The 13,253-nt window shown below is 44.0% G+C and overlaps 2 protein-coding genes across 2 annotated transcripts; both read left to right on the forward strand.

The window, feature by feature from the left end:
* Positions 1-130: 130 nt before the first annotated feature.
* Positions 131-3,258, forward strand: LOC121306832 (claudin-4-like). Its single transcript, XM_041238768.1, has 2 exons — positions 131-328; positions 2,430-3,258. The coding sequence occupies exon 2, from the start codon at positions 2,487-2,489 to the stop codon at positions 3,129-3,131; it is 645 nt and encodes a 214-aa protein (XP_041094702.1). The 5' UTR covers positions 131-328; positions 2,430-2,486; the 3' UTR covers positions 3,132-3,258.
* A 2,206-nt stretch (positions 3,259-5,464) lies between these two features.
* Positions 5,465-8,073, forward strand: LOC121306833 (claudin-4-like). Its single transcript, XM_041238769.1, has 2 exons — positions 5,465-5,764; positions 6,520-8,073. Exon 2 carries the CDS (start codon positions 6,951-6,953, stop codon positions 7,605-7,607), a length of 657 nt encoding a protein of 218 aa, XP_041094703.1. The 5' UTR covers positions 5,465-5,764; positions 6,520-6,950; the 3' UTR covers positions 7,608-8,073.
* The last annotated feature ends 5,180 nt before the right edge of the window (positions 8,074-13,253 follow it).

Raw genomic sequence — 13,253 nt, forward strand, 5'->3', positions numbered from 1 at the left:
ATCCTAATAAGTTTACGAAGCCCCCCGTTTAGTTGTTTGAGAGAAAAAAAAAAAAAATAATAATTTTACTACGAACTCGAATCAACTGCCGACCGACGAGCGCTCCGGAAAGGGGCGAGGCCTGCAATTGTTTGCCACCTTGTAGAAGGTTTATGTGAATGGGATGGGTGATTGAGAACGCGTTGCGATTGGATAGGGGGGGAAAAGCGGTGGGCGGAGCCACCTTGTGCTATATAAACCCGCTGCGGAGCGGACAGGTACCTCACACCGTTCAGAGACTGGGGCTAGCAGACAAATAAGTGCTGCTGCTGTGAATTTAAACAGACTGGTGAGTTTAAAACGACGTTTAGACTTTGTAATCCGTTTATTTCCCGCTACTTATTTTTTAAAGACAATATAACGTTGGGTGTAATTGATGGTAATTTGGAATAGGTAGATATTTCAACTCAAAGGGAGACTTCAATAGTTCAAACTGCTTTCGGGTTAAATACGTTTGGGTTATTAATCCATTCAAGCGAATGGAAAGCGCGGTATAATCGATAAGCTGTTCAATGGTTAGCCTTTCAAAATATAATCCTAACGTTTTTAGTAGGAATGACCTTTAGTGACCTAGCAGGGTCTGACTGCTAAAGCTTTCACGGATCCCTGAACGTCTGCCGGAGCATTCAAACTTTTATACTGTTAAATTGAGATCAATATGACGCACGTAACCGATTAGAGGGATCGATTTATTTGTTTAAGTTCTGGTTTTAATCGATCGACTTGCTTTTGGCGTGTAATTTTTACGAGTAGGTAGGCTGTAATGTTTTTCTGTTTCAAAATGCTCTATAGACCCGTTCTGAAGTGACTTGCCTGGATTTTAACAATGAATTATTTCTCCCCCCTCCCGATGTTAAAGTTTTGTCTTGTGGGGGGTCGTTCGGCTAGTATTAATCAGCCCCCCCCCCCCCTTTCCTCTCTCTCAAACAAAGCGCTATTGTTTTTATGCAATTAGGACCGGATTCGTTTTAAATCGCCGACCCAGCATCCCCTAGATAATCTAACAATTCTGATTTAATTTGTGTCCTTTTTAATTCTTGCACAAATAGTTTGGTTTTTTTTTCCCTTTCAAATTTGAGGCGTAAAACCTTAAGGAAGCTTTCTAATTGAGGAGGAAGGGCTCTATGACCGTTATAGTTAATGCAAAGTTTTAAATTTTCATCTTTTAATAAGCGTTAATAAAGTACATTGAGATCATTTTAAATTACTCGGCTCTGTGCTCTATAAGAGCGCTGAGAGACTTGCACAGAGAAGAGTAAATTTGCTTGTTTTGAGGTGATGGTAGATGAGATGGGACCCGTGTGAAGTTATTGTTTGGACCGAACCTCATCACTGCCTGTATTTTAATAATGAGTTATCAATAATACTACAAGCATAATACATTAATAACCGCAAAACGGCGTTTGGTTGTTCTTGACGAACCCATCTGTCTATCCTGCCTGTCTCTGCTTGGTTCCTGCAGGGGGGGGGGACCGCTGGTATAGACCAGACCGAAACTAGTTTTTATTGAAAAAATAAAATTAAGCAAATATTGTTTAATTGCTCGAACTCGCTTTTAAATTTATTGTATTTCGGTTTTATTTGAATAAATTTCCGGACTTTAACTGGTTATCTGCAATGTGATATCTTGCAAAAAAAATTAAATTTTACGTCTACCTGGGTAAAAGCGTTTGCAAGAAATAATGAATCCTCTCCCTTTTATTGTATTTTGTTTAAATACTTCGTTTGTTAATTTTTATTTAAATCGAGTGCCACTTTTCAATGGCAATGTGATTACAAGTCATTGAACCCATAAATGGTTTTAATGTCGTTTTCTGTAATCAATCTAATTTAACGATAGGGATGTGTAGTTTTCTTCCACAATATGAAGCTGTAGCCAAGCGCTTTTAATTGAAGTGTTAATGAAGAGGGCAGTTTTTTTTTTCTTGTACGCTTTGATGTGGGTTCAGCTTCCCGCTGGGGGCTGGGGGCTCGGGTTACAAGTTGCAAACGGGACGATCTTTACTTTAAACAGACAGCCCAACTTCTTTGTTTGTCAGTCCTATTATAGTCCCGAATCTCTTCTGCGCGTCCTCCTGAGTTTGGAAGTCCTGGCTTTGAATTCAGCCCTCCTCGACCTGCCTTGTTAATTCAAGTGGGTTTATTTACCCGGGTTCATAACCAGGTCCTGGGTAATTAAAATTTGACCACATGTCTAAGGCATGTCTTCCTTTACGAGTTAACATGTGAACTACCCGCTGAGTTTCAGTGTCTCAACAGTATACTTGATGCGTGGGTCTTTTTGCGCAATGTAACCCTGAATCTGTCTCCTGATTTTCTGCAACTTGTATGTTTAATTTACAGTAATTAATCACTTCAATATGCCAGTACATCTCTTATTTTTATTGCAGACTCCCTCCATCTCGCTCAGTTCCCAACAACTAGACTCTTTCCCCGAGAAAGCAAAGATGGTCTCGTCCGGTCTACAGCTGCTCGGAATCGGCATGTCCCTCATCGGCTGGGTCGGGGCTATCGCGACATGCGCTCTCCCGATGTGGCGAGTCACGGCATTTATCGGCAACAACATCGTGGTCGCGCAAACCATCTGGGAAGGTCTGTGGATGAATTGCATCGTGCAGAGCACCGGGCAGATGCAATGCAAAGTGTATGACTCCATGCTGGCGCTGCCCAGGGACCTGCAAGCCGCCCGGGCGCTCACCGTCATCGGTATCCTGTTGGCTCTGCTGGCGCTGCTGGTTAGCGTCGCCGGGGCTAAATGCACCAACTGCGTCCAGGATGAGTCGGTCAAATCTCGAGTCAGCGTCGTCTCCGGGGCGCTGTTTGTGATCGCCGGCTTGCTGTATATAATCCCGGTGTGCTGGTCGGCTAACACGATCATCAGGGACTTTTACAACCCGCTGGTCAGCGAGTCGCAGAAGCGGGAGCTTGGGGGGTCTGTCTTCATAGGGTGGGGCTCTGCGGCTTTGCTTATCTTAGGAGGCTGTTTTCTGTGCTGTGCATGCCCGGTTATGACCGATCAGCAATACGGGGCTCGCTACAAGGCTGGGCTGTCCCGCCCCAGGTCCGAGTACCCGTCCACAAATTACGTTTGAAAAGCTTGTGTTTTATTTTAAGCTGTTCTTGCCCGCTGCACAGGGCGGGGGGGCGTGGCTGTTAAGAACGCTGAGACCCCCTTGTGGGCGTGGTTTAGAATTTTAGGACGCGGGAAAAAACAAGGGTGGGGTTCCGATCGACTGCAAGTGACGTAACTGCAATTCTCAACGCATGGTTTAATTTTAAACGTTGTAAAAATAAATAAAAAAAATTGTATTGGATTAAAGTCAATGTACTTTTTTTTTAAAATCAATTGTTTCAGCTGTTTTGCGAATGTGATCTCCACACGCACCCACATCTGTGGACATCTGGTCAGACTGCTTCAACACAAACTATAACCCGCTCAATAAAACAGCCTTTGCATTGCTAATAAACCACTGTCTGTCTTCGTTGATCGCTGTGGTGACGCAGATTAACTGTCGGTTCTTTACGAGCAATGTTTAAAATATAGAATCGAAACTACGGTACGCCCCCATAGTCAGATCCTCTCAAGAGCTTGCGAGCTAAAGACGATCCTGAATTTCTCTAGCGCTGTGTGGGAACTGCTCCCCTCCCAAATCGTTTGACTGGGAGAGGTTGGGGGTTAGACCTCCTAACAACACTGTTAGCATTTGCCATGTTCCCCCACAAGGGGGCAGTATTGTCGCACTGGCTCTGTTGCTGTGATGTTTTGAGAGGGAATTATAATTTAAGTATTTCTCCACAAGAGGGTGTTGCATCAACAGCGTGGTTCGGGAAATCCGTTCCACGCCTCTCTGTGTTTTACCAGACCTCTCTGTGCTTTACAATGCTTCCCTATGCTTTACCAGACCTCTCTGTGCTTTACAATGCTTCCCTATGCTTTACCAGACCTCTCTGTGCTTTACAATGCTTCCCTATGCTTTACCAGACCTCTCTGTGCTTTACAATGCTTCCCTATGCTTTACCAGACCTCTCTGTGCTTTACAATGCTTCCCTATGCTTTACCAGACCTCTCTGTGCTTTACAATGCTTCCCTATGCTTTACCAGACCTCTCTGTGCTTTACCATGATTCCCTGTGCTTTACAATGCTTCTCTGTGCTTTACCAGACCTCTCTGTGCTTTACAATGCTTCCCTATGCTTTACCACACCTCTCTGTGCTTTACAATGCTTCCCTAAGCTTTACCAGACCTCTCATCTCTGTGCTCACATAGGATGGTTGCCTCTTGCTGTTACCAGGACCTCTTCTCATGGGAGTGACACCGCTGTTGGCAAGGGAAACCTTTTACTTTTTGAGGGAGTAGAGGAAAGATCAGCTATTCCCTGTAAGTAAACGAAGAGGCACCTATCTGTTATAAAGAGTGGAACTATCAAGAATAAATTACATACTGTCTGAGAATTTGGTTCAAGACACACTCTGCATCCCCTCCTCTATATATGAATGAACTCACTCAGCTTCATAGAGTCCAGTGAAAGCTGCTGAATAATGTTCCCTTGTTAACATATTGAATTGCACCCCCTCTATATAGAATGAACTCCCTCAGCTTCATAGAGTCCAGTGAAAGCTGCTGAATAATGTTCCCTTGTTAACATATTGAATTGCACCCCCTCTATATAGAATGAACTCCCTCAGCTTCATAGAGTCCAGTGAAAGCTGCTGAATAATGTTCCCTTGTTAACATATTGAATTGCACCCCCTCTATATAGAATGAACTCCCTCAGCTTCATAGAGTCCAGTGAAAGCTGCTGAATAATGTTCCCTTGTTAACATATTGAATTGCACCCCCTCTATATAGAATGAACTCCCTCAACTTCATAGAGTCCAGTGAAAGCTGCTGAATAATGTTCCCTTGTTAACATGTTGAATTGCACCCCCTCTTCCTCTATATAGAATCGTTACCGCATATCGGTACACTAAACAGCTTACCATATGGTGACTCGTCAATATAATATAACTATCGCCATTTCACTGATTTTGTACCGGTACTATAAAGTACTGAGTTGGATTCACAACAATATTTTGTATACCACACATGGTACATATATTACATTTTGAGGGTACACCACATACAGCTACACACAGATCTCTCTCTCTCACTACAAGTACTGAGTTGGACATTCACACACACACACACACACACACATACAGCATACACACACTCTCTCTTCTCTCTCACACACACACACACACACACACACACACACAATCCACTCCTCTCTATCACACACAAATTTAGAAACAAGTCTATTGCCAGTGTTTGAATAGCCGATAGAAAGTTGTTTGAAGACACGTTATCTTTTGTACTGGGGAGAGCCTTGCACTTGGATAACACCCCAGCGACCCCCCGGCCACTGGTTTCTGCCCCGGTCACTCTGGTCACTCCAGCGAACTCCACACCACTCTCTCTCCACAGCTGGACTCGCAGCTCCGACTCTCGCTTCCTCACACTGTCCGACAATTATCCGATCTGTCACACGGCCAGGTGGGTCTGTTTATCTGACACTGGACAGCGGACACTGGACACTGGACACCGGACAGCGTTCCTCTTTCGTTTGGGAAAAGGGAGCAGTTTTATTTTTTCCCCAGCCCTCCAAGGAATTTTTCTCATCTGTGTAATCCTGAAGGGAATTCTGTTGGGAAACATTCTGCCCTGAATACACGGACATAAAAGGTATTATTATTATTATTATTATTATATTATTATTATGACTAAGCAGTTATTAGCCTCCGTTTATAAGACCAACCCTTTGTACTGTAGCGGGACTTATGATTCAGACTGTCTTTCCATAAGGTTCAATAGCATCGTTTTATATATTATACTGGACTGTGGCTCCAGCAATGATTCACACAGCCCTCCTGAGTTTCAATAGCCATAGTTTTATATATTATACTGGACTGTGGCTCCAGCAATGATTCAGACAGCCCCCCTGAGTTTCAATAGCCATAGTTTTATATATTATACTGGACTGTGGCTCCAGCAATGATTCACACAGCCCCCCTGAGTTTCAATAGCCATAGTTTTATATATTATACTGGACTGTGGCTCCAGCAATGATTCACACAGCCCCCCTGAGTTTCAATAGCCATAGTTTTATATATTATACTGGACTGTGGCTCCAGCAATGATTCACACAGCCCCCCTGAGTTTCAATAGCCATAGTTTTATATATTATACTGGACTGCGGCTCCAGCAATGATTCACACAGCCCCCCCTGGCCATCGTTTTATATATTATACTGTGTCTCCAGCAATGATTCACACAGCCCCCCTGAGTTTCAATAGCCATAGTTTTATATATTATACTGGACTGTGGCTCCAGCAATGAGTTTCAATAGCCATAGTTTTATATATTATACTGCAGACTGTGGCTCCAGAATGATTCAGTGTCTGAATCATGTATTAAGTATTCTAAACTTTGTTTTTCAGAATCTTGAAGGAGTAAAACTTTCACCAAAACTTCTACTAAAGTTTCCTGTTGTTATGATCCCGCGGGTGGAATATAACCCAAGATCGGACAATCTGAAGAAGCATTTCGAGGAAGAATTTGGGGATCTTACAAGAAGAAAAGCTTGTGTTGATATTTCATCGGGGGATAAGTGCGAGGAGTCTGACTTGTGATCTGATCAGTAATCTTCTTTACAAAGCGCGACGCGTTTTGAATCTCGACTCTGAAGGGACTTCTTTTTTCAATCACCCGGACAGAAAAGTTTATTAGATTAGTTTATTAATTTCATTTTTTTTTTCAAATAGTTGCATTAAAAATATATATATTTATAAACATTTTTTTTTTTGTGGTTTGTGGTTAACAATTTTAGCTATTCGAAACAATAATAATAATAATAATAATAATATTAGCGATGGCTACCACGGGTCTACAGCTTCTAGGTTTGTCTCTCTGCGTCATCGGCTGGGTCGGGGCTATCGCGACATGCGCTCTCCCGATGTGGCGAGTCACGGCATTTATCGGCAACAACATCGTGGTCGCGCAAACCATCTGGGAAGGTCTGTGGATGAATTGCATCGTGCAGAGCACCGGGCAGATCCAATGCAAAGTGTACGACTCCATGCTGGCGCTGCCCAGGGACCTGCAAGCCGCCCGGGCGCTCACCATCATCTCGGCGCTGATCGCGATGCTCGCTCTCATGATCGGGATAGTCGGGGCGAAATGCACCAAGTGCATAGAGGACAGCCCGCTCAAGTCGCGGGTCAGTTTGATATCGGGGTCTCTGTTCTGCGCGGCGGGGTTTCTGTATCTGATCCCCGTGTGCTGGACCGCCAATTCCATCATCAAAGATTTTTATAACCCGCTGGTACCGGCCCCGCGTAAAAGGGAGCTGGGTCCGGCGCTGTATTTTGGCTGGGGCACGGCCGCCCTGCTCTTTCTCGGAGGGGCGCTTCTCGTCAGCGGCGCCCGCCCCGCTTCTGGTCCCAATTTCGACAGCGCCAGCCGGCACAGCAGCCCGACCAGAAACGCCCCGACGCTTCCCGCAGAGCGAGTGAAAGGCTACGTGTGAACAAAAACGTTCAAATAACAACCAAAAATAGAAAAGGGGGGGTTAAAACATTGGATACTGAACGGGGATAGTCAGTTACGATACAAAATCGTTAATCTAAACACGACCAGCCTCATCAAACTTAATATTTCACAAAGTTTAACTTAACTTTCAATGGTGCTAAGATCTGACAGAGATTAATGTATTTTATAGAGATTTATTTATGTATACATATATAAATAAATCTCTTAATTTTTTTAACTTGTACTGTATAAACTCTACTAAAGCCTATTAACTCTTGTTTATAATATAACTAATGTAAGGGAGACCAGGGTCGCTTGTCACATGCTAACACTGAAATTTTGGGCTCTGTTGTCTGGAAGTCAAACCAGCTTGTAATTAGGCTGTGACAAAGAGCGACCAGAATTATTCCGGGTTTAAAAGGCATGTCATATGCAGACAGGCTAAAAGAATTGAATCTGTTCAGTCTTGAACAAAGAAGACTACGCGGCGACCTAATTCAAGCATTCAAAATTCTAAAAGGTATTGACAGTGTCGACCCAAGGGACTTTTTCAGCCTGAAAAAAGAAAACAAGGACCAGGGGTCACAAATGGAGTTTAGACAAAGGGGCATTCAGAACAGAAAATAGGAGGCACTTTTTTACACAGAGAATCGTGAGGGTCTGGAACCAACTCCCCAGTAATGTTGTTGAAGCTGACACCCTGGGATCCTTCAAGAAGCTGCTTGATGAGATTCTGGGATCAATAAGCTACTAACAACCAAACCAGCAAGATGGGCCGAATGGCCTCCTCTCGTTTGTAAACTTTCTTATGTTCTTATATAATCGACCCCCGGTACGGGGCAGGGTGTCACAGGTGACCAGCGCATTTTCAACAGTCCAAGGATCACATCTGGGATAAAGTTATGCCAAAATAAAGAACATCAATTTGCAGACAGAGAGTTATTCTTCAATATAGCCAGGAAACAGAACCTCGCAGCATGTCAACAGACTGAGGAAAATAATCAAAAGTAAACCGTGTGACAGCCGGCCCCGGTCTCCTCTGTTATGTGGTGCTAATCGTATATGCATTTTTATTTATTTTTTTGGTGAAAAAAAAAAAAAGAATTAAAGTTTGAAGATGTGAGATCAAATATTCTGTTCGTTGTCTTATTTATTTGTGTATTCATATATTTTACAACTAGATAGATACATATTATTATTATTATTATTATTGATAGATGCAGATTGATTGATAGATAATTACGTAGCTGGATACCATAAATACTTCGCTTATGAAAGAGTCCGGCAGTAAACACACAGCACAGTGAAGCACAGAGAGGTCTGGTAAAGCACAGGGAAGCATTGTAAAGCACAGAGAGGTCTGGTAAAGCACAGGGAAGCATTGTAAAGCACAGAGAGGTCTGGTAAAGCATAGGGAAGCATTGTAAAGCACAGAGAGGTCTGGTAAAGCATAGGGAAGCATTGTAAAGCACAGACAGGTCTGGTAAAGCACAGGGAAGCATTGTAAAGCACAGAGAGGTCTAGTAAAGCACAGGGAAGCATTGTAAAGCACAGAGAGGTCTGGTAAAGCATAGGGAAGCATTGTAAAGCACAGAGAGGTATGGTAAAGCATAGGGAAGCATTGTAAAGCACAGAGAGGTCTGGTAAAGCATAGGGAAGCATTGTAAAGCACAGAGAGGTCTGGTAAAGCACAGGGAAGCATTGTAAAGCACAGAGAGGTCTGGTAAAGCATAGGGAAGCATTGTAAAGCACAGAGAGGTCTGGTAAAGCATAGGGAAGCATTGTAAAGCACAGAGAGGTCTGGTAAAGCACAGGGAAGCATTGTAAAGCACAGAGAGGTCTGGTAAAGCATAGGGAAGCATTGTAAAGCACAGAGAGGTCTGGTAAAGCATAGGGAAGCATTGTAAAGCACAGAGAGGTCTGGTAAAGCATAGGGAAGCATTGTAAAGCACAGAGAGGTCTGGTAAAGCATAGGGAAGCATTGTAAAGCACAGAGAGGTCTGTTAAAGCATAGGGAAGCATTGTAAAGCACAGAGAGGTCTGGTTGAAAAGCACAGGGAAGCATTGTAAAGCACAGAGAGGTCTGGTAAAGCACAGGGAAGCATTGTAAAGCACAGAGAGGTCTGGTAAAGCACAGGGAAGCATTGTAAAGCACAGAGAGGTCTGGTAAAGCATAGGGAAGCATTGTAAAGCACAGAGAGGTCTGGTAAAGCATAGGGAAGCATTGTAAAGCACAGAGAGGTCTGGTAAAGCATAGGGAAGCATTGTAAAGCACAGAGAGGTCTGGTAAAGCACAGGGAAGCATTGTAAAGCACAGAGAGGTCTGGTAAAGCATAGGGAAGCATTGTAAAGCACAGAGAGGTCTGGTAAAGCATAGGGAAGCATTGTAAAGCACAGAGAGGTCTGGTAAAGCATAGGGAAGCATTGTAAAGCACAGAGAGGTCTGGTAAAGCATAGGGAAGCATTGTAAAGCACAGAGAGGTATGGTAAAGCACAGGGAAAGCATTGTAAAGCACAGAGAGGTCTGGTAAAGCATAGGGAAGCATTGTAAAGCACAGAGAGGTCTGGTAAAGCATAGGGAAGCATTGTAAAGCACAGAGACGGTCTGGTAAAGCATAGGGAGCATTGTAAAGCACAGAGAGGTCTGGTAAAGCATAGGGAAGCATTGTAAAGCACAGAGAGGTTGTGGTAAAGCATAGGGAAGTAAAGCATTGGTATGGTAAAGCACAGGAAGAGAGAGGTATGGTAAAGCATAGGGAAGCATTGTAAAGCACAGAGAGGTCTGGTAAAGCACAGGGAAGCATTGTAAAGCACAGAGAGGTCTGGTAAAGCATAGGGAAGCATTGTAAAGCACAGAGAGGTCTGGTAAAGCATAGGGAAGCATTGTAAAGCACAGAGAGGTCTGGTAAAGCAGAGAGAAGCATTAAAGCACAGGGAAAGCATTGTAAAGCACAGAGAGGTGTGGTAAAGCACAGGGAAGCATTGTAAAGCACAGAGAGGTCTGGTAAAGCGCCAGTAGAGCTAAAGCAACTAGGGGTCTGGTAAAGCCTTTTTTATAGGGAAAGCTACAGTGGTAAACTTAATATGGGTTTATCAGATAATGCATGCCTTGTAGAATATCTAGATCTATAGATAGCTAGAAAGACGCCAGATAGAGAGATAGAGAGGAAAGGATTAGAAAGAAGAGAAAGATGCTCATACAGGCCCTAGCGAGGTTGTTTCCCGGACAGAGGTTGTCCCAGCAAGAGGTTCATTGAGAAGGGGACAGAGGGTCATTGAGAGGGAGAGATTGCCGGGGGAAAGCTCCATGGAGGGAGGGAGAGAGAGAGAGAGAGAGAGGGGTTAGAAAGACTGATACAGCTATGCAATGATGCAATGACTCGAACAATGGCAGCTATCTCAGCAATGCGACATTCATGAGAATTAAATATTTAATAAATAACTAATTCCACCCCCACCTGACACTGCCCAGCCCACACACACACACACTGATACACACACACACTGATACACACACAACTGATACACAGAGACACAACACACACTGAGACACACACACTGATACACAGAGACACACACACTGATACACACACACACATGATTACACAGACACACAAAACACACACACACACACACACACACACACACACACTGATACACACACAACACCGCAACACACACACACACACAGACACACACACAGGAGGTCTGTTTCCTTTACCTCTGACACACTGAGACACACACACACAGACACTTACCACACACAAACACACACAAAACAAAAACACACACACACTGATCCACCACAACTCGCCACAACAAAGAACCACACTGACACACATCACTGATGCACGCAGACACACACACGAGACACAACACTGATACACAGTCTACCATCAACAACGGAGACCACAAACCTGAGATTGACAGAACACGCAATACGGACCACACACACCAGGTGGGCACACACAAAAAAACACACCAGCGAGGTTTGTTCTCTCACATGCCAGTTATGTCTATCAACTTTTACGCAAAAGCGGACACTAGCACAAGAGACTAGTTTGACTGGTTCTAACCCTGTAATATATAATCCGCACACTATGTCTATCTTTCTATGATATTATTATTAGTATTAGGTATTTTAGGCATTTTTAACGGCTTTAATCAAAGCGACTCGCAGAGAACCTAGGGTTGGGGTGAACTCTGCCATCATCAACAAATGCTGCTGCTGCAGAGTCTCTTCCAATAGCACCTCGTTTGTTTGACGTCTCGTTCGAAGGACGGAGCCCAAGGAGGTGAAGCGACTCGCTCAGGGTCCACACACACACACACCCCACACACACACACACACACACACACACACACACACCACACACACACACACACAACACACACACACACACACACAGCCGAGTCAGTGCCGCTGAGCCGGGATGATTTGAAACCTCCTGGTATCAAGACCCCTTTTCTTTAAGCGCTGGACCAGCAAGACCTCCTTTTTTTTGTCTATCTCTCTATCAAACTTTTTATCTAACTGTATATATATATCAGCTATAGTTTCTACCTGTGTATCTATCTAACTATCTCCACTCCAAGCATTGTAAAGCACAGAGAGGTCTGCAAAGCATATTAATAAACAGATAGCTGGATTTCCTCACACAGTGAGTGCATTGACTATGTTGCTGTACAATGAAGTCCTCTATGTGTCAGTGCGTGTCAGTGCGTGTCTGTGTGTGTGCGTCAGTGTGCCAGGCTATGATTCATATATGACATAATGACCGGACCAGGGGCATCAGTCTAGTCTTAGTGGCGTCTTCATGCCAAGGCAAATCTGACACTGCCAGGCAGAGACTATGAATAAGGACTGAATGGAACCTGATGCTGTATGTGTTGTTTTAATACCCCTGCAAATCATCTCTCTCTCTCTCTCTCTCTCTCTCTCTCTCTCTCTCTCTCTCTCTCTCCACAATCTCCATATCTATCTTCCTCTCTCCTCTCTCTTACTTCCCTCTCTCTCTTCCTCCTCCTCTCCCTTTCTATCTTCCTCTCCCCTCTCTTCCTCTCTCATCTTTCCCTTTCTATCTTCCTCTCCCCCTCCTCTCCTCCTCTCTCTTCCTTTCCCCTCTCCCTTTCTATCTTCCTCTTTCCCCTTCTCTCTTCCTCTCCCCTCTACCTTTCTCTCTTCCTCTCCCCCTTCTCTATCTTCCTCTCCCTCACTCTCCTCTTCTCTCTTCCTCACCCCCTGTCTGTCTTCCTCTCACCCCTCATCTCCCTGTTCCCCCTCTTCCTCTTTCCACACACTGCGCCCTTTCCATTCCACACCCTCTCTCTCTCCCTTTATCTCCCTATCCTCCCTGTGCTTGCCTCTCTCACACACTCTCCCTCTCCCTCGCTCTCTCACACACACACACAGGGTGCATTATGGACAACAATAGTTCTCTTCTCACATACAGTACGCAGTGATCTTGTCTTGAACTGTTAATAAGGAGAAAATATATTCTGAGTGCAACATGCATATGCATCATGACTCATGCATCAAATAGCTGAATAGTTTTCTGTTTGCTGTACAGCTCGGCATGACAGTTTTGCATCTCCTTAGAATTTTAGGGTTGACTGCATGAACATAAGTTAGATCTTATATTTA

The sequence above is a fragment of the Polyodon spathula genome, chromosome 50 (genome assembly GCF_017654505.1).
Source record: "Polyodon spathula isolate WHYD16114869_AA chromosome 50, ASM1765450v1, whole genome shotgun sequence".
NCBI classification, from domain to species: Eukaryota; Metazoa; Chordata; class Actinopteri; order Acipenseriformes; family Polyodontidae; genus Polyodon; species Polyodon spathula.